The sequence below is a fragment of the Polyodon spathula genome, chromosome 19 (assembly GCF_017654505.1).
Source record: "Polyodon spathula isolate WHYD16114869_AA chromosome 19, ASM1765450v1, whole genome shotgun sequence".
Classification (NCBI taxonomy): domain Eukaryota; kingdom Metazoa; phylum Chordata; class Actinopteri; order Acipenseriformes; family Polyodontidae; genus Polyodon; species Polyodon spathula.
In genome coordinates, this window is record NC_054552.1 from 29,350,277 (window position 1) to 29,370,342 (window position 20,066).

At 36.9% G+C, this 20,066-nt stretch overlaps 1 protein-coding gene across 2 annotated transcripts in view; it reads left to right on the plus strand.

Annotated features, from left to right (window-relative positions):
* Positions 1 to 20,066, plus strand: part of LOC121294786 (S phase cyclin A-associated protein in the endoplasmic reticulum-like) — a 96,833-nt gene that overhangs the window by 67,496 nt on the left and 9,271 nt on the right. For both annotated transcript variants that reach the window (XM_041218869.1, XM_041218870.1), the window contains exons 24-28: positions 2,258 to 2,381; positions 7,581 to 7,813; positions 10,946 to 11,101; positions 16,394 to 16,631; positions 19,095 to 19,244. In XM_041218869.1, coding sequence (XP_041074803.1) covers positions 2,258 to 2,381; positions 7,581 to 7,813; positions 10,946 to 11,101; positions 16,394 to 16,631; positions 19,095 to 19,244 — 901 coding nt within the window. The remainder of the gene's footprint in view (positions 1 to 2,257; positions 2,382 to 7,580; positions 7,814 to 10,945; positions 11,102 to 16,393; positions 16,632 to 19,094; positions 19,245 to 20,066) is intronic.

Here is a 20,066-nt window from a genome sequence, read left to right on the forward strand (position 1 = left end):
TACCTTCATGAGGAGAATGCAGTGCCTTTTGTGTTCTTGTCACAGAAGGTTTGTGCTCAGACAGTGCCAGTTGACAGCTGTTTTTCCTGTAATAAGATTAAAGAAATTAGTTGTACGCTGTTTAATCTACCATTTAACACTGCAAGCCACCTGGGGCCTGCCTTATCCCATACACTCTGCATTGCTAATGAACCGTTGTATAGCTGAACCCCAGAGAGCAAGCAGAGTCCTTCTCTATACACATCATAATAGCTCTCACTTTACCAGTTTTAAATATTACAGGTGTGAAAATGAAATGGATTATTTCATTGGGTGCATTATAAAATAAGTCTCCCGAATGATGGTACCATGTTCTTCTCATAACTGTTTCTTTCTTTTGCTAAAGTCCTTCCTGTCCAACTATTAAAAGGTACTTGTTTCTGTGCCCTACGCAAACAGGGTGGCCAGATTCCCCTCAAAATAGAGTTGCATGTGGGACAGTAGCATACATTGATTTATCACAAACGCATTTTGACGAGACATCAAATGATGGAGTGGGATCGAGAGACGGTAACAGAAACAAGATGGAAATACTGTTTTAAAAGTGTTTTTCAATTCAGACAAGAAACCTGAAATGGGAGGGAATTCCATTACCGAAAAGTATGGTTGGCAAAGGTATACAAATGTGCCTTTTTCCAGTTAAATCAATCCCTCATTTTCAAAGCTGGTGCAGTGCCCAGTATGCACAGCTTGGAACAGTTCTCACGTTACTTATATGTTCGGACTGAATGGAGGCAGTATCGTAACTCCACCATACTCCAGTGATTCTTTTAAAACATGGAAGGTTTAGGGGTAGGCTTGACCACAGACCACATCTCCAGAGGATTGATGGTCAGTCAGTTTTTTGCATATGTCTTTATAAAGGCATTTATTACTTTTAATACAAGAAATCCACTACACTTAGTGAGCGATCAGGGTTTATTTACACCCTGAGCAATAAATGGTTGCTATTGACGTTCATTTGATTTAAAACTAGTGTCATTGATGTAGCATGGCATTTTGTTTCAATATTTCCCGAACTCTGACACTATAGTTTACCTAAGGTATTTGTATCCTCAAACTTAATTAGACATGTGGGTCTGAAATTCAAACTAGTATTTTCATGAAAAGAATGTAGTAGAAGTAATGATACTCTTATTGTCAGTCGGTTTATCAGTGACAAATATTTAAAATAATGTCTTCAAAAATGTCAAGAAGAAACTCAAATTCTAAAGATATTGGGAAATAAACCTGCTGTTACAATACCAGGACTAGAGACGGTATGATTAAAAATCAAGTCAGGATTTTGCTTTGTTTGTTCTTCCGAATGTTTGAGGGTGATCCTATTAAAATTCTCATCAAGTCAGCTTTAACCTGATTTGGCCAGTCTAGCTGTAGTTTCCACCAGATGTCTAACCAGAATAATATTTACATACACCTGCAAGTCCACAAGCAAAACTAAGGAATATAGTAACAAAATTAGAATTACATTTCTCTTTTCAATTAAGTTAAGAGGTTGAACATTTATAGCCCTTTACTGTAGAACAGGCCATATCCTGGAGAACTGCAGGACCCTCACTCGGAGTATCATTAAGGGAGTGAAAGCCAGGCAAATAGGAACACACTTGCACAAAAGTAGCAAACTCAGTCGTGTCTTTGAAGAAAACATTTTGTCTTCAGTTAAATCTTCTCTTTTTTAATATTTGTTTATGGTTTAATCCCATGTTAGAACACAAAACTTTTTTCATTTGGTGTAGGCAGATAATTCTGCTAAGACTGCAGGTATATCTTTTCCAAAATCTATTTTAAGGCCACTTTAGTAGATAGTGCCAAGATTAGACATTGCAGAGATCTGCTTAGGTCTTTTGTGCTTTACAGCAAGTTAATAAGTAATCTCAGCCAAACTGCAATATTGTGAACACAATCATTCCTCATTTTATCTGGGTTCTATGCCATTTAAAGCTTGATAAGGCTTGGGCTTCCTCTTTCTCTCTGTAACAATTTCTTTTGAAGTGTATGTTAGATGCTTAGTTGAGCATAGTGCAGAACTAAAGTATTCTTTTGTCCTTCCATGGTGACACTATAGTCACATCTTTTACATTTCTTGTTTGATTTTGATATGCTGTTTTTAACATGAAAAGGTTAACCTCCACAAACAGGCACTTGTAATGCTATATTCTATATTATATATTCAACCATCTTAAGCTAGCTAACCCCTGTCTTCTCTTCTTCTCCCCAGGTCCTTGTGCAGTGCTGTAAATACATACTACTTGGCTTGCAGTAGCTGCCAGAACAACTGCTCTTACGTTCTATTTGGGAACAAGATCACTTTCCTAGTGGACATGCTTATTCATCAGTTAACGGTATTTATCTAGAAGTCCTAGATTAAAATGTTTCTAACCCATTTTTTCAATTGAACAGCTCTGTGCACATATCGGTCGTTAGGCAAATCTTTTGCTGGAACAAAAATTATTTATTCACTATACAATATACTGATTTTGGAGGAATATTTATTTGGAAACCATAATGAGTTGTTCTAATCAATATAAATGTTTGAAAAATTGTTGTAAATGCTAGGGTATATTAAAGAAAAAAAAAAACATAGGAATACTTCCTTGTCTTTCTCTCTTATATTTTGTCTCCTATATAGCTATAAGTTCAATTTTTACAGTTGTTAAAAATGTAAACAGTGTATTTTCGTTTTATATTTGAAACCATTTATTTCCATACAGTAATGCGATAACTAATTTTTTTTAATTGTCATTCGTTGCATTTAATATAGACTTTCCACACTCTACAGAATAGACATGTTCTAGTCTTTGATTCAGTGTCATGGTTAATTCAATTATTAAATAGAGAATAATTTTTAATTCTTGGTGACCTGTCTATCATAAGCTACTTAATCTGCAATCCTTTTTCCTTAAATGGTGGCCGTGTAATTTCATGAGCCAAGCAATTTGTTAATTGAAAAGTTATGTACATGCCTTGAATAATTGAAGTAGAACACTACTGGCTGGAATGGGCTAGATCCTTTTTTTTGGGAGGGGGGGGGGGGGTAGCAAAAGATTAGCATTTTGAGTCCGTTCGACACATTTCTTGTAGAAAGTACCTTATGCATCCAGTTTTAATTAAAAGCAGTGAAAGATAGATGCCAGATACTCGTTCAGCCACAGCCCTGCTTTCTGCTTAGGGAACGAGCCAGCACACAGTATGGCTGGCTAGGTGCACATGAGAAGAAATCTTTCAACACCTTCAGTACATGGCAAAAATTATGCCAAATACCTGAGCCTCTCATCCTCTCATTGTTACTTGTAATGAGTAAGCACCCAAATGGCACCGCTATGTTCCAGCTGGCATGCCTGTTTGTCTTTTCCGTTTCTAAAGTAGGTAATAAGAACCTACGTGGTTTAGTAAACATATAGCCTGTTTTGAGTTTTCTTTCCCGTGTCACAGATTGAATCATACACACTTATCTCTAAAGAGCTCAGATGTTGCTCTTTTGTCAGTGTTTAGATGGGGTTCATACTTCCTGTGTTTTTCTTATCTCCTGCTGGGGATGCATATCCCTGGCAATGAAGATATATATAGTGGAGGCATCTGAACATTAATGGTTTCACGGATCCCAATTCAGCTGCAAACAGTAATCATTTTGTGAGGGTTTTAAGTGGGCTGCAGGTGTAGATGATTATTGTTGGAATTACCAAGCAGTCTTAATGGTTATTTAATTTTCAGTACCAGCATTGTGCTTCTTGAAATATGCAACGTTACGTTTCTTGCATATTCCTGCCGTTGACTAATGAAACCTGTTTGATACGTGACCAAAAATGTACAAAGCGTAAATCTAGGTGCTGATAGATCTGTTTAATAAACATATGAAGAGTATTTTTGTATTGCCTCTTACACTCTAAATCCCTTATTGTGAGTTCATTATGTCAGGTGTGTAGCTGCGGGGCTATCTGCTACACCTAGAGAAGCCTCTTACGTTGATAGAAGTTGCTACCCGCTAGAGGCAAGTGCAGAATCCATGTCAAAGTGCGTGTTGGTGGGCAGCATGAACATTGTCCTGTGCTGCCCTGTAATTAGCACAATTAAGTACAGCAGCCCTCTGTATTTATCAATGCTGTGTATATGGCAATAGCTAGGAATCTTCATACTCTTTTTATATCTTCAATAAGGTAGAAATGTTGAAGTAATTAATTCAATGTTGTGTGTAGATGTTGATTTCCCATTAGATGATTTAATATAAAATGTCCTCAGTTAACCTCATTTGGTATCTCCACTGAGTTACGCAGTCTTTTGGTTTCCCTTACTATCTGTACATGCTTCAGAGACTTCTCACTGGCTGACTCCTGGCATTTAACCAGAAGTAGTCTGCTACTGTGACTTTTAACCACCAACTCATTATAGCCCAAAGCTAATGAATAATAAAATAACATGCATGTTGTTGTTTGTCATCAAGTGTTACAAGATTCCAACTTAGACTTTTAATGACCTAAACAAGGGAGCAGAGGGATATGTTAATTAAAATGATATAGCCTAATTTAATGCATTGTAAAATATAAGCTCCACATGTTAAATGACCATTTATCTCTCAATTAGCAGCTATTGGTAACAACATTATAATTATAATAACAATTACAAAACATGGAGGGACTTTCAGCTGTTACATATATACTGTGTGTGTGTGTGTGTGTGTGTGTCTATATATATATATATATATATATGTGTGTGTGTATATATATATATATATATATATAGCTCTGGAAAAAATTAAGAGACCACTGCAAAATTATCAGTTTATTTGGTTTTACTATTTATAGGTATGTGTTTGGGTAAAATGAACATTTTTGTTTTATTCTGTAAACTACTGACAACATTTCTCCCAAATTCCAAATAAAAATATTGTCATTTAGAGCATTTATTTGCAGAAAATGACAACTGGTCAAAATAACAAAAAAGATGCAGTGTTGTCAGACCTCGAATAATGCAAAGAAAATAAGTTCAGATTCATTTTTAAACAACACAATACTAATGTTTTAACTTAGGAAGAGTTCAGAAATCAATATTTGGTGGAATAACCCTGATTTTCAAGCACAGCTTTCATGCGTCTTGGCATGCTCTCCACCAGTCTTTCACATTGATGTTGGGTGACTTTATGCCACTCCTGGCGCAAAAATTCAAGCAGCTCGGCTTTGTTTGATGGCTTGTGACCATCCATCTTCCTCTTGATCACATTCCAGAGGTTTTCAATGGGGTTCAGGTCTGGAGATTGGGCTGGCCATGACATGGTCTTGATCTGGTGGTCCTCCATCCACACCTTGATTGACCTGGCTGTGTGGCATGGAGCATTGTCCTGCTGGAAAAACCAATCCTCAGAGTTGGGGAACATTGTCAGAGCAGAAGGAAGCAAGTTTTCTCCGATCCTCCACCACATTTCACAGTGGATGCGAGACACTGTGGCTTGTAGGCCTCTCCAGGTCTCTGTCTAACCACTAGACGACCAGGTGTTGGGCAAAGCTGAAAATTGGACTCATCTGGGGGTGCTTCAGCAAGGCTGGAATCGGGCAGATTTGTCTTTGTGAAGAGCGCATGAATCAAGCCAAGTACAAGGTTGTCCTGGAAGAAAAACTTGCTTCCTTCTGCTCTGACAATGTTCCCCAACTCTGAGGATTGGTTTTTCCAGCAGGACAATGCTCCAAAGCCAGGTCAATCAAGGTGTGGATGGAGGACCACCAGATCAAGACCCTGTCACGGCCGGCCCAATCTCCAGACCTGAACCCCATTAAAAACCTCTGGAATGTGATCAAGAGGAAGATGGATGGTCACAAGCCATCAAACAAAGCCGAGCTGCTTGAATTTTTGCGCCAGGAGTGGCATAAAGTCACCCAACATCAATGTGAAAGACTGGTGGAGAGCATGCCAAGACGCATGAAAGCTGTGCTTGAAAATCAGGGTTATTCCACCAAATATTGATTTCTGAACTCTTCCTAAGTTAAAACATTAGTATTGTGTTGTTTAAAAATGAATCTGAACTTATTTTCTTTGCATTATTCGAGGTCTGACAACACTGCATCTTTTTTGTTATTTTGACCAGTTGTCATTTTCTGCAAATAAATGCTCTAAATGACAATATTTTTATTTGGAATTTGGGAGAAATGTTGTCAGTAGTTTATAGAATAAAACAATGTTCATTTTACCCAAACACATACCTATAAATAGTAAAACCAGAGAAACTGATAATTTTGCAGTGGTCTCTTAATTTTTTCCAGAGCTGTATATAGTTTTGTTTTAACATTTTCTACACTTCTAAGCATTAAATACATAATTTTATGAAATGGCAAAGCATATAATATTAGTGAAATTAAATAGCAGTCAAAAATATAACACCATTGATTGTCTGAAATTGCTTTCTTAAGTATGCACAATTTCTATTAAACATAAAACCTTTCTGCTGGTCTATCATCACAAATTTACAATTGCATTAGCTAGCTTTGGTGAGGTTGGCATTATAATAATACAGTCTGACGGGCCTTGCCTGAAAGCTTGAATGTAGCTCATATTTTATTAATATTTTGAATATCCCAGTCATAAAAAATTCAAGTAGTTTCAAATAGAAACTGTGGAAACAATCTTACAAATATATTAGAGAGATCATTTGAAGAATCATGCTTGCTAACTGACTTCAGAGTAGATGTTCAAACTTCAGGCAGCTACAGTGTGTTAGGATTGTATCGAATCGACAGTGTCTTTCACATATTGTGTACTGAATACCCTTATTTGAAAATTAGTTTCCCGTGGTTGGTTCTAGAGACAAAGCTGGTGCCACCAATCGAACTACTTCGGTATACAGCTATGGCCAAATGTTTTACAGCACCTACTATTTTAAGATTGAGACATTCATTGAAAAAAAAAACCTTTATGAACATAATTTAGATGTTTTATTTAACATCATGCAATCAAACAAACTACAAAATGATATTGTAAAAGTGTATCAGAAGCCATAATAATAGTACAGTATTTCATGTTAGATTTCGAAATGTCACATGTTTCCAGTTTTTTGTTAAGTATCTGGGAAAACTACAAAGCGGTATGAATTCAATATGCTAACTTAGCATTATTCAGCTGGTTTCATTCGACTTTGTAAAGCAAAATGTGTTCATTCTATAGGGTGATGCAAAACTTTTGACCACAGTTGTACTATTTTGTTCTTTTTATCACTTCTGCAGACAGTATAGTTTGCTTTAAGGTCTTGTATTATCATTAATAAGTATCATTTTCAACTGTTATCAGAACAGGACATCTCTGTGAGCTCCAAAATTCATCACAGCAGCTAATCCTGTTTAAAGATTTTAAATAAAAACTAAACCCAGCTTGCAATACTGCTTTGCCACTGCAGTCAAGCAGCACAGGAGTAGAGAGAAAATTAGACCAAAAATGACAAGTTTGAGCAACACCTTTACAAGCTTCCAACTTTGCAACAGTGGAAGTCCAGCTATTTAACAGAGTGGTAAAGAGGTTTAGTTGATTTGGGGTTTTCTTTTCTTTTGTCTTTCCCTTTTTAGTTGCATGTTCCCGATGAAGATAAGACTATTTTTGGAAGGAGTGTAAGCAAACAGTTATTTGAAGGGCTGACAACAGGACTCCTTAAGACCACTGCATCAGTTCTGGGATTCCTCCTCTCCAATCTCCCTGAGGGGAACAGTCAGCCCGGCACACCCAGAATATCAACACAGGAAACGAAAAACAAATCTTCCCCAAACGAGGCCTTAAATTGCAGGGTGCAAGACCTCATCAGGTAAAAATCAGTTCAAAACTACACACACTCGCTCGCTCACATATATACTCACACACACATACATGCTCACACACACACACACACACACACACACACACACACACACACACACACACACACACACACACACTCGCATACACATACCATTGTGGCTGTGCAAGGTTTCCATGTCATCACTGAAATGGTGTAACATGCATAACACTCAATCATAAGATCCTGGTGAGGTGAGCTTCCACACGCAGTTGTTGGCTGTATTTTTGGGAATCTCATCTGACCTGAGATATTGGATACAAGGCAGCGTGATGGAGAACAGACATCGAGGCTCTCTAAAATGTCCATAACAATAATAATAATAGTAACAATAATAATAACAACGTTTCATACTGGCATTTTAAAGTTTGTGTTTCATGCTAAAGCTTTGTTTATGCCTTTCATTCTGAAGCTTAAGACTAAAACTTATGTCTGTGTTCTATTTCTATTGAGTGGAGCCAAGATCTGCTGTGTTCAAGATGTGCCACTCCTAGTTTAAGTGAAGGCTGTCTGTGTTTCATTAAGGACAAAGACTGAAAGAAAACATGCATTTTCAGTGGATCTTTGAAAGATTAAAGCATTCTTCTGCTGCCTTGGATTTCCCTAAAAATTGTGTACTTACTTGATGGTGGTCAGTTGATGCATCCGATTTTAATTATAAAATATAAACCCTACATCGATTGTACGACTCATTTAAAAGTATTCATGAACCCTTTCCTCCTTTAGAAACCTAATTCTTCCCTACTGATGCTAGTATAGTAGCTCAACAGTCATCAAAGATATATATTGGTCATAAAAGGTTTTTACCTGACAAGATCAAATGAATATTTACAACAGGGTTAAAAGTGTAGGTGGCCATACATACTTAAACATATCACATTTAAATCTTTTTACCTGTATCTCGAGAAACAAATCTATCTGTGTTGAAACCCGATATTAAAGTAATGCGATATCTTCAAAACCATTTGCCCAAAGTTGATTAAACTTTATGAATTCCAGTTATGTGACTGTAGCTCACAGTGACTATTTCACTGTTCTGAACGACTGAGCTAGCGAAGGTTATATCTTGGGAACCTCATGATGTGAAAATCTAAGTGCTGTTGATGAAGGTGAAGGGAACCAGTGTTTTCATGGCACCTTTTTAATTTGTTATTAAATTTGTTCTTGGTTGGGAGACAGTATTTGGTAATGGCTAGTTGACGTTACAGGAAAGTGTATGTCATAAATGTGAAATGGTTAGTATTTAAGTGCTGATATCTGTGCTGAGACCACATCAAATTGTTTGTCAAATTTTTTTTATTATTATTATTTTTTATTTTTTATTTTACAGACATGCCTTGTTTTCATTTATGTTTCCACTCTATCAGATAAACAACTTTTCACTGGAGCCGTTCTGTGGATTTATACATTTCTTCTGTGTTCAAAGTATGAGGATTTCTAGATGTTACAAAGTCTAAACACTAGTGCATGTGGAGCTGTTTTATCTACCTCAGCGATATCATGAATTACTGCAGTAGAGTGTAAAACCAGCTGCAAATGACCATTGTTGTAAATATTATGTACTGTGCAAAAAGATAAGCATGCACTAATGGATAACAAACAGACAAGAAGATTTTAAAAAGATGTATATCTTATCCGTTAATAGTCCAAATGTTCCAAGAAGCACAAATGTTTTAGTAAAATGCATTTACTGATAGCGTGATTAACACGCTGTTCAAGAATCTACATTGTTGCACAAATACTGCTAGAACATTGAAACACCCTTCAAGTCTTCAAGTCAAAAAAAACTTTCCTTTTGTCTCAGGAAAATATAGTAAAGTATAAAGTCATAATTACAAGCGTTAGTTCAAGTGACAGGTACCCTGTAGAACTTTTTTTTTTTTAATTACCAGCATTTGAGAGCACCTCTTTGAGAAGACAAAAAAAAAAGAATTTGAAGTTAAATATTCAGAAGGCTGTTTTCTTCTGAAGTGAATAGGGATGACATGGTGGGAGGTCTCTTGATTGATAGTTTTGTACTCCTGGTCATATGACACTAGGTGGGCTAAGCCCAGGCACACCTCAGGACAGGCATACCTGAAACGGAGACAGGGCCCCAGGCCCTGGGGCACTCTGGAGGGGCCTTGCGCTGATCAGGGTGGTTAAAGACATAGAGACAGGGTAATCGTGCATAGAAGAGTGATTTGTTACTGAGTGGCCAGCGAGAGAATTCTCTTCAAACCTGACACCAAACAGACAAATTAGCGATATTATAATAATAAGTTGTCACACTGGAAGGCTACCTTCAAGGTACCGTATCAGGTATCTGCTTTGGTGTTTTGGGTACAAATTACAGTGTAGCTCGTTGTTCTTCTGGGGCTCAGGAAGTTCATGTTAAATATTTTTATTGGGTTTCTAAATTATTAAAGCTTTAAAATGCAATTTCCCATTTAGTGTTTCCTTATGAGTCCACTATAATGTTTTTATGAAGATTCCTAATGAAACAATACATATTTCTGTGGCATTTTCTTGCAAGGCTGTTTTTGTTCTTGCTGTTGTATGTGGCTTTTTTTTTTGGTTGTCTTACAAAAATTCTTATTTATACTTGTTTTTGCTTTTACCTATTTAAAAAGACATGTTCTTTGTCCATTTTTGTTTTCTTTTGTATTGTAGTAACTACTGCCCAAGCAAACAACCTCTAAACAAACAAGTTAACACCACAGTTTAGTTCTTCAATAAATACTGATCCTGAAAACTTAAATTTCCAATATCTGTTATGGGATGTAATGTTCAAGCCACAGGATAAACTGTGAAGGAATGATACAAATGAAACAATCCCTCTTTTCTGCAAATAATAATAAAAAGCTCTGACACCAAAAAGCCTCCAAACAGTGGGATAATGGCAGAACCCACTCAGTGGATCTCAGTTGAGTAGTTGCATTGAGAGCATGAAGGGAGAACAGCCTTGGCAGTGAACTGCTTGACTATGTGTATCCCCTGTAAGTGAGTCTATGGGACACTATTTTTGTGGTTTAATACAGGCTTTCTTTTATCCTAATAAGCGGTGTGTAAAGAGATTTTATTTGTAATTAAAGACCTTTGTCCTTTCTGTTTCTTTTCCAGTTACTTAGTGTATATGGGTTTGATTGACAAGTTGTATGGCTGCTTCCTCTCTATACAAGGCCCTGTTGATGAGAATCCAAAGATGGCAACCTTCCTGCAACACGCTACAGAGCTCTTAGATGGCATGTGCAAGTTATGCTTTGCTGTGACTGGCAGGTAAGATGCCCAGTAGATGGGCTCTGTGGATTGCATTTACCTTGCTAAGACTTCTTGGGCTAGATTTTAACAAGCTTTTGGTCCAGTGCAAAGTTTGCTCCACTTTTCTTCTGTAATTACTTTGATGTTAAAATATATGTATTTGGTCAACTTAACAGCTCTCATTTTCCATCGTAAATACAAAGCAAAATTGAACCTGATGATAAAATCTTCAATTTATTTGTATTAATAAATGGTGCCATTTCCTACCAGGATGACATGGAAATGTTATTAATTACACATTACTGTTGTTGAGTAACTCTAAGTCTGCAAGGCACTGTGTTTGTGTCTTGCCAGATTGAGCATCCTGATGTTGGTGTCACATTTTAGCCTAAAGGAGAGAAAACCCTGGTGTCAAAAAGACCTGCAGTGTCTTTTTGCTTCCATTTTCTTTGTCAGCTACTATTGACTGGCTCTATTATGATAAATATAGTCTCTTGTTAGCCGTCCTTGAAACTGGATTTGTTTCCTACAGGTGAAAGCAGCGGACCACAGATCTATTCAGAATTGAATTCATTCATTCCTTTGTATGACTTTTGACATTACTGTACCAGGAAGCAACCTGCAGTGATTGCATTTGACAACCTACAAATCAGCCTGCCAGAGCTGCTCCTGGCAGTACTGGGTTGCAATCCACAAACACTCTTTACTGTGTTGAAACTATAAAAAGCTCTTATAGCATTATGTCTATGACCATTATATTTAATACCTGCTGATAATCTGCACACACACACACACACACACACACATATATATATATATATATATATATATATATATATATATATATATATATATATAGTAATCTTTCATTATCCACTGAATCACCGAGAGTGTGTACTAAAACATGACACTTCACTGATAAGTTTGATAAGTGTTTATTTTGTTCATTCATTCATTGCCTGGTCATGTGACTTGCTGTTTCAGCTCAAATCTGTTTTGTGAACAGACTGGTTATGAGAACAATTTTATCATGCCTGGGGTGATAAATCTAGCATTGTATATACATTGACATTAGTTAACCAAATAGTGAAGGAATTGCCTGTTTAAACGGTTCACCAATTTGTACAATCGGTAGCTTAATGTGATTAACACAGTGTTTTAGAGATTTAGGGTACTTTTTTATAGGTTTTAAAAAAAAAAAAAGTATTAAAAGAGAGAATACTTTCTCACCCTTGATGCCTTTTAAACATTTGATTTGGCTTTAGTCACCAGTTTGTCCAGCAGTAATGCGGCCATACATTTCTAACAGCTCACTGTAGAAGTTAGTATTTTAAATTACATCATATCATCTACTACTCTCTAAAAACTAAAAAGGGCTTTCCCGCTCCACTGTTTATAAAACACGAGAGGGTCTTTGCACTCTGAGAATTCATCTTTGCAGTTCTCTTTGTTAGCCATTCCCACCTGTCCAGTTTAAGGACCTAAACCACTTTTATGATTGACAAGTGATATGACTGGATCTGTCACTGTTTTGTGTATGTGGTAAAAAAAAATGAGGAATTTATTTATATATGTCAGGGAATGTACACTGTCTGTGTTGCTTTACAAGACTCCCTGATTAACAGGAATTCCTGTCTGATTTGCTTTTCAATACTTTGCTCTTTTCTTTGTCACAATGGCCTGAGTTGGTAGACTTGAAAGAAAGTTACATCAAGCTCAATGCTGCTGTTGTGTGATATTTTTTTTTTTACATTTTGTCTTTTTAAACAGTTTTCATATAATATTTGGTACAGAATGCATTACCATATACATTTATGCAGTCAGTATTTGTGGTTATACATACACATTGTCTAAGATTTAAATGTATTGGTAGTTTATAAAAATGTATATGCTTATATTTGATTAGTATAAATGATAGATATTAATATACAATTAGAAATTGGTTTCTGTTGTAACATTGCTGTATTTTTTTTTCTTTTAAGAAACTGGATAGATGCACTAAAGACTAAAGCTTTCCCACAGTATGTAATGAATGGCCCTCATTCCTGCTCTAAAGGGACCACCCATATGGGGATGAGTGGGTAATTCAGCCTGACCTGGAACCAGTACAGTGAACTGTTGATCTTAAACCAATATGCATTCCAATAGCTAGGAATAATCTCTTAAGTAGTTAAATTTGTAGAATCGTGTTTCACAACTTTACCTGCTCTTTCCAGCAGTTCAAGCCAAAGTCTAACCCCATTCTGACTCCTTAACATCAACATTCCATTCCGTTACAGTCTGTAAGCTCTCCATAAACCGAGGCTGTACATTTCCATTTACAGTATGCAATTGTGAGTAACAAAGTATTTGACATCTTTATTGTTTATATTTTATGCACAGACAGGTCAAAGTCCAATTGATCATTAAAACATTTTAAATGAAGCTCGATTTGGCAGTTTTCGGAGAGGTAGAATTGGTTTCACAGCATGGACGGTGTGTTCAGCAACTCGTATTCAGAGAAGGTCTTTTCATTAACTAGGAGGAATTCATAATTTTATAGTTATTTTTATTGGAGCTCTGTAACTCAATTATAACTACGGCACAGGGAGCGGACTGTAAAGTGTTCCGTATGTAATTAAAAAAATCTCCAGTAAACTGTAAACCTCATGAAAAACTGTTCCAACTAGTCAAAGAAGATGCCCTATAATCATAGGCTTCAGCTTTTCTTAATGTGCCACTGAGTAGATGACCTAGGACTTCAATTACCTTCTGTTCAGAATTTGACCCCATTTTATTTACAAGGAGAAAGTTAATGTTATTAATATAACAAGAAACAGAATACACTAATTTCAATGCTCCTACTCGCATCGGTTTTGTTCCTTGTTAGTTTATAACATTATCATTGTTTTACTCCTACTAATGTGTGGCAAACTTTGGGCCAGTTGTAGGACTGATTGGGCATCATGGACAGAAGTCTTTTGAATGTACTACTTCTCAGTTGGCAGCCATGCAGGTAAACATTCAGTAAGCACAGAAACCCAAGTAAACTGCATGCAGTAGTAGGTGGGCCCAGCAGGACAGAGATTGACATCTCAGCATTGGTTCAGTTTCAGGTGATTTAAACAGGGTGGATGGTATGGGTGGAAAAAGCATGAAGCTGAATGACTGTAATCTGTGCAAGGCTTCAGGTCTCCATGCATTTTGTCTGAAGAGCACAACAAAACCTGCAGAGAATTCCTATTACTTCCACCTGGTTCTTAGAGGCTTCTAACGTTAAACACAGGCCCTTTTGGAATCTGTACAATAAATTCAGACACATTTGTCTCCAGTTCTGTCCCTGATTGTGGCATCAAGTGCTGACTTTTGACCTCTTTAGTTCTAATGGAAGTACTTGAGTGTCGATTGACATTGTTGACAGCAGTGTGTGCACGAGACTGTCGGGGTGAGGGCAGTTTGTGTGTGTGTCTAATGTAAGTAAATAAAGGCAAAGTATTTATTTTTTTTGCTTTCATGCTATTACTTCTTTCACCTGAGAGGCTGGCCTGTAGGGCTGGAAGCTTTATGGGGGTCAGTCGTCTCTCTTCTACTGTCTTCTTGAGATCACTGAGTCACTGATGCAGCACTAAAATGTCTGCTTTTGGAGGGGGAGACTCAGTGTCCAACTTAGGTGCTGGGCTTTCAACATCAAACGATTAGACAGGGATAGGTTAGGACAATCCCTGTCTGTTTAAAAAAAAAAAAAGTTTCTATAGTTGAAACACAATAGCTGAAGCAAAACATGCACTTAAACACTCTTACTGTTTTTTAAGATGCACAAATATTTTTTAGACAGCTGAAGTAAGGCTCATTTTGTTTTGGAATCAGACTTTCAAGAAGATAAAGCAAAACAAAATTAAAACTTTAGAGCCCAACTTTAAAAATATATAACCGCACATTTTTCTACCTTAGATACATACAAAACTGTATATGATACTATTAGTAATCTAGCCTGTTTTCATAGTGGTCCGCTTGCACTTTTTTGACGGATATATAAAACTAATATATATATATGTTTTCATATACTATTTATATATATATATATATATATATATATATATATATATATATATATATATATATATATATTCTGTTAACCATTACACTGTTTACATAACATTTATCGTACAGGTATAGTAAAGTAGAAGTCTAGGCATATATACTCTATTATAGAAGATTTGCTTAATTAGTGGAAAGGGACAGCCAGATTTATTTCAACTTCTGTAATATCGTTTTTATTTCCCCCTGGTATTTTTGCAAGCAGTCTTGCAGTTCTGAGTGTGAGCTCTGTCTTCACCTGCAGGGCTTGACATTTGTAAGCATATGAAGTCAGCCTGCACCAAAATCTACTTTGGGTTAGCCTGGCTAACTGCTTCTCTCTTGTTTTAAATGCCAGAAGAATATCCTTAATTGAATGGGTTTTAAAAATATTGAGGATTGCCAGAAAGGTGTTACTAACATCTAAAAATCCACATTGTGAGCTTTTAAAGGTTGAAATCTTTGTTTGTTTGTTTGTTTGTTTGTTTTGTTATCTACAAAGTAGTAGTGTGGAGTGCTTATTTTCTTAGTTAGTAAATCTGCTAGCCAAGAAGGAGAAGAAAATGCACTATACTGTAGCTAACTGCTGCTTTGTTTTTACTCCTGCGGTTTTATAAGTGGCGTTTCTAGTTTACTGTCTCTGGTAACACTAGACAAACTTTTATGTCAGAGCTACCCGCTAAGAGAAACGAACCTGGAAATAATTTTCAGGAAAGACAGAGACGACGTAGCGGATATATATTATGCAAAGAAGGTTATGTCAAGATGTAAAGGATGGCGTGGATTTGAAGTTTTGAAGGAGGGCTGGGAGCTTCGCTGCAATATTGCTTTAGACATTAGCTTGTGGATTAATACCATTTTGTTTAAGTTTGGCCAGTGACAGAGTGTAATTCTTCAACATGTGTATTTGGATGAATACATGTTATAACAAATATGGAATTTGTTTAAGTAGCAACACAAGTAGTTCCCATTTACATCGTGAAGAAACAAGGTTCAAACAAGTCAGTTAAACTAACCCAGCTCAGTCACAGGAACCACATCTTTATACTCCATTAGTGTTTCTTGTGATGTATTTTGACAAGATATGGAAGTCTCTTATCTTTTAAAAAGCTGGTATACCTACATGCTGATAGTAATATGCATTGGTATTTAACTATATCCTGAGTAATAACCAATACTGGTTATTAACACTGCCACACACTCACCGACCTCCTAACGGCAGGCTTTCTAATTAGTTCTCCTTTTCTCTGACAGGTCTCCTAGCATTTTTGACAATAAACGTCAGGATCCCACAGGGCTAACTGCCCTGCTTCAGTCCACTGATCTGGTGGGAGTGCTCCACATGCTCTATTGCATCCTCCTTCACGGGTCAACCCCAGATCCCAACACAGCCAGTCCTGTCGAGGGCTACCCAGAAAGCGTCATCCAAGTTGCCATCCACAGCATTAGCTTCTTGAATAGTTTTGCACTTTTGGACCTGTCGGCATTCCAGGTAAATATGGTCCTTTTATACCGGTGGTGTTCAATCCTGGTCCTCTAACAGTGCTCTGGAAAATGAAAGGTTAGCCAGTTAGGGGTACTTGTGATTACTAGAGCTGACAACCTCTGGCTTTAAATGAAATGTTTTTGGATATAAAGAAGGTGCATTATTAGGCAATGTTATGCAAATGAAGAGCAGTTGTTGTACAGCAAGACCGAAGCTGGAAAATGGAACTGTATCACAAATCTTTAAGGAATGGTAATGTCCACAGAGACGGCTACTGATCGGTGTTCAGCATGTTGATCATGCGAGTTCTAAAGACAGCACAATTTAAGGTGTGTGTTTTCCAAACCACTGTATTAAAGGTGTTGCCAAGCAGTCCTCAGATGCCTGCACTCACCCACTAGGCAAACAAACAAACAAACATACCCAGACAAACACAAACATAGTCTGCAAATCATTTAGACAGCTGCCCATTTGGAGCGCCAAAGTTGCCATCGGGAAGCAACATTTCCTTCAGAACAAAGCTGACCTTTTGTACATAAACTTGTGTGCCCTCTAACCTTTAGTAATCTGTTAAGGCTAGACACAGAGCATTGGGTCACAACATGGGTGGACATGTACAATTAGTATAGGAGCCAGTCCCAACTGCACCGCAGATGAGAAGTAGATGCAGATCCCTTGTGCTAAATCAATGACAAACAGCCAACCGCAGAGGCGGACATATTGACATCATTCATTTTTTACTACTAGCAATGATCTCCAGCGGTTTTGTCCCTTTAAATGTATTTGAAACATCTGCTTGCCGCGGTAGTTTCTTAGTAGTTTTTATGTATATTTTTTAAATGAAACACTTTATTAACTAAAATTGTAATCACCTTGTGTTTTAAATTATACCATGCTGGTGGCTAATAGATACTAGGAAAGGTGAATCCTTTACTTGTTTAACTTTTCTATTCATGAGCAACATCGCCTGAGGTTTTGCTGGCTTCCAGTGCTTCAGCAGTCTGTAATTGGGTTTCCTATCAAAGATCTGAGGTTGGTTTTTGTAAAGAAGGTGCCTCTTAGTTGCAGAAGTTTATAAGAAGGAACAGCTTAATTAGGACAGTATGTATGGTAGGGACTGGAATGTAAACCAAAGGAGTAATTTCACTGTGCAGAAGATTATATAAAAGCTCCTCAGGTGTTATTGTTTGTGAGGCTGTTTGGATGTCCCTCTTGGTTTGATTTGATTCTCTCCTGACCCTTTGCTGCTCTGTCACTTTGACATGTTTAGTAAATACTGGCTGTGGGTTTTGGATACAATCTGATCTTTAGAGCTCTGGGACTGCATCCTCAAACAGAGACGTGCAATTGCATCGTCCGTGATAATGGATTTCATTGTGCAAAAGTCTTTTAAAGCCGGTGAAGATCGTAAACATCTAGGAGCAATCTCTAAAAGTACTGCAGGAAAACTTTTTTTGTCATAAAGGAGTATGGTTAACAGTTCTAGTTTGTGTTTTAATTCATTGATAAAATACATTTTGTTGAAACCCAGTTAAGTTCGGGATTACTGAAAAACATTTGAAGTCATTTTTTTTATGTCCAAAAATAAGCAAAGGTGTTGATGGACAAAAATATCTCTTTCTGGTTAAGGCAACATTGTGAATATCCTCGACTCTTTATTGAATAGCATTTATTTCTTGTCATTTCTTATATTTTGGTCATAAAATATATATACACACTTTTGATATATAAAATAATTTAGAAAAAAATAAATATAAAATGATATGACTGAATTAGTTTTCACGCATCCATGAAACATTTATTACACAAAGGGCAAGCATAACTTTACTGGGGCTGACATAGGTGGATTCTAATCTGTAATTAAAAGCAGATTTTAGTTTTATACCATTTTTATATAAAACAATGTTCTAATTAAAATGTGCCAGCTCTTAATGGAAACTAAATTGAGTGTTCTGCAAAAAGCTTTCGCCTGCCTGAAACATCAGCTACAGTGCAGTAGCTGAAATCCATCAGCAGGATTGGTCAGGGTGAACAAGGAGTCATATCTTAGTGGACCTTCCTGCCTGGAGGCAGGCAATCGAAGTACCAAGTTGAAAAATCTGACTGCTGAAAACATTTTGAATTACTGCTGAACATCTTAAGGTCAGCACAGTTCTGTGGAATACCGACAGCAGCTTTGAGGTTGTAGTATTTGCACCAAGTCCAATACCGCCATGTAGTCAGCGATCTAAACAGTGTTTAAATATCCACAAACCCGTTTTCATAGTATTTATTTAGTGATAAATAAAAAAAAAAATGTATTTAATAATAAAAAAAAAACTTAAATAAGTTATCACTGGGGAAAAATAGCAACGATAGTTAAAAGGAGGTGGAATTTAAATGCACCTCTGTTTAGATCATTCTGCCCCAGAATGTGTAGTGTGTTATTTTATTAAATGTTGTATACATGGTTGTTCTTTCTCTTGTCAGTCTGTGTTAGGCGCTGAAGGCCTCTCCCTGGCTTTCCGACACATTATCAGCTCCCTGCTGTGGTATTGCTCCCATCACACCTGCGAGCACCTGCTTCATGAGGTCATCATCTGTGTTGGGTACTTCACAGTCAACCACCAAGACAACCAGGTAATTCATTCCAAGCAGAATGGAGTTTTGTAAAACTGGGCAGTTATGCTTTTTGCTGGAGAAGCTAGTTTTTTTTACATTTTATTTCATTGCAAAAATAACAGGTTTAGTGTTTTTCTGCTTTTTATATTGTCTGTGTGTGTTCAGTAGAGAGCTTATTGGAGGCGTTTTTGGTATATGTATACTCTCGATAGCCCATGAAGATGCACTAATTAAAGGGAACAGCACTGCAAGGTTTTGTGTAAGGAAACACAAAACCAACAAAAGGTGCCTCTTAAATTTTTCAAATGCCTTGGCACCACTAACTCAGTCCAACAGTGTGCTGTCTGCTCGGCATCTCAAAGTGATCTATTGTTTCAGTTGAACAGGCAGCCTGTGTTGTGTTTGTTCTGAGGCGGCAGAGCCTCAGTGCATGTAGCCGAAGAGGATTACTCTGCTGGGCACTGGGTCTTAACTGGATTGTATGCATGGTCCATAGAGTTGGCACTGGTTCAGATCTGCCACAGTTGGCCGTTCTTTAGTTAAGTGAAGCATGTCCCATGCTGCCAAGGGTGGACTCTTTTGGGAAAACTTTGTAATAAGAATAATGTCCTCATACATACTAAAGCCATTCAACAATTTACAGGCAGATTACAGATTCTAATTAAATTTTTGTAGTCTTAATTAAAGAATCTTCTTGGATTTTATAACAGTTCAGTTCCCTTCCACCACTCCTATCCAATTTAATTATTCTGATGTACATAATTAGCATGTGCTGGCAATTGTTCATTTCATTTGCATATTATATTGGATAATTGAATGAGAGCTGATGATTAAATTAGT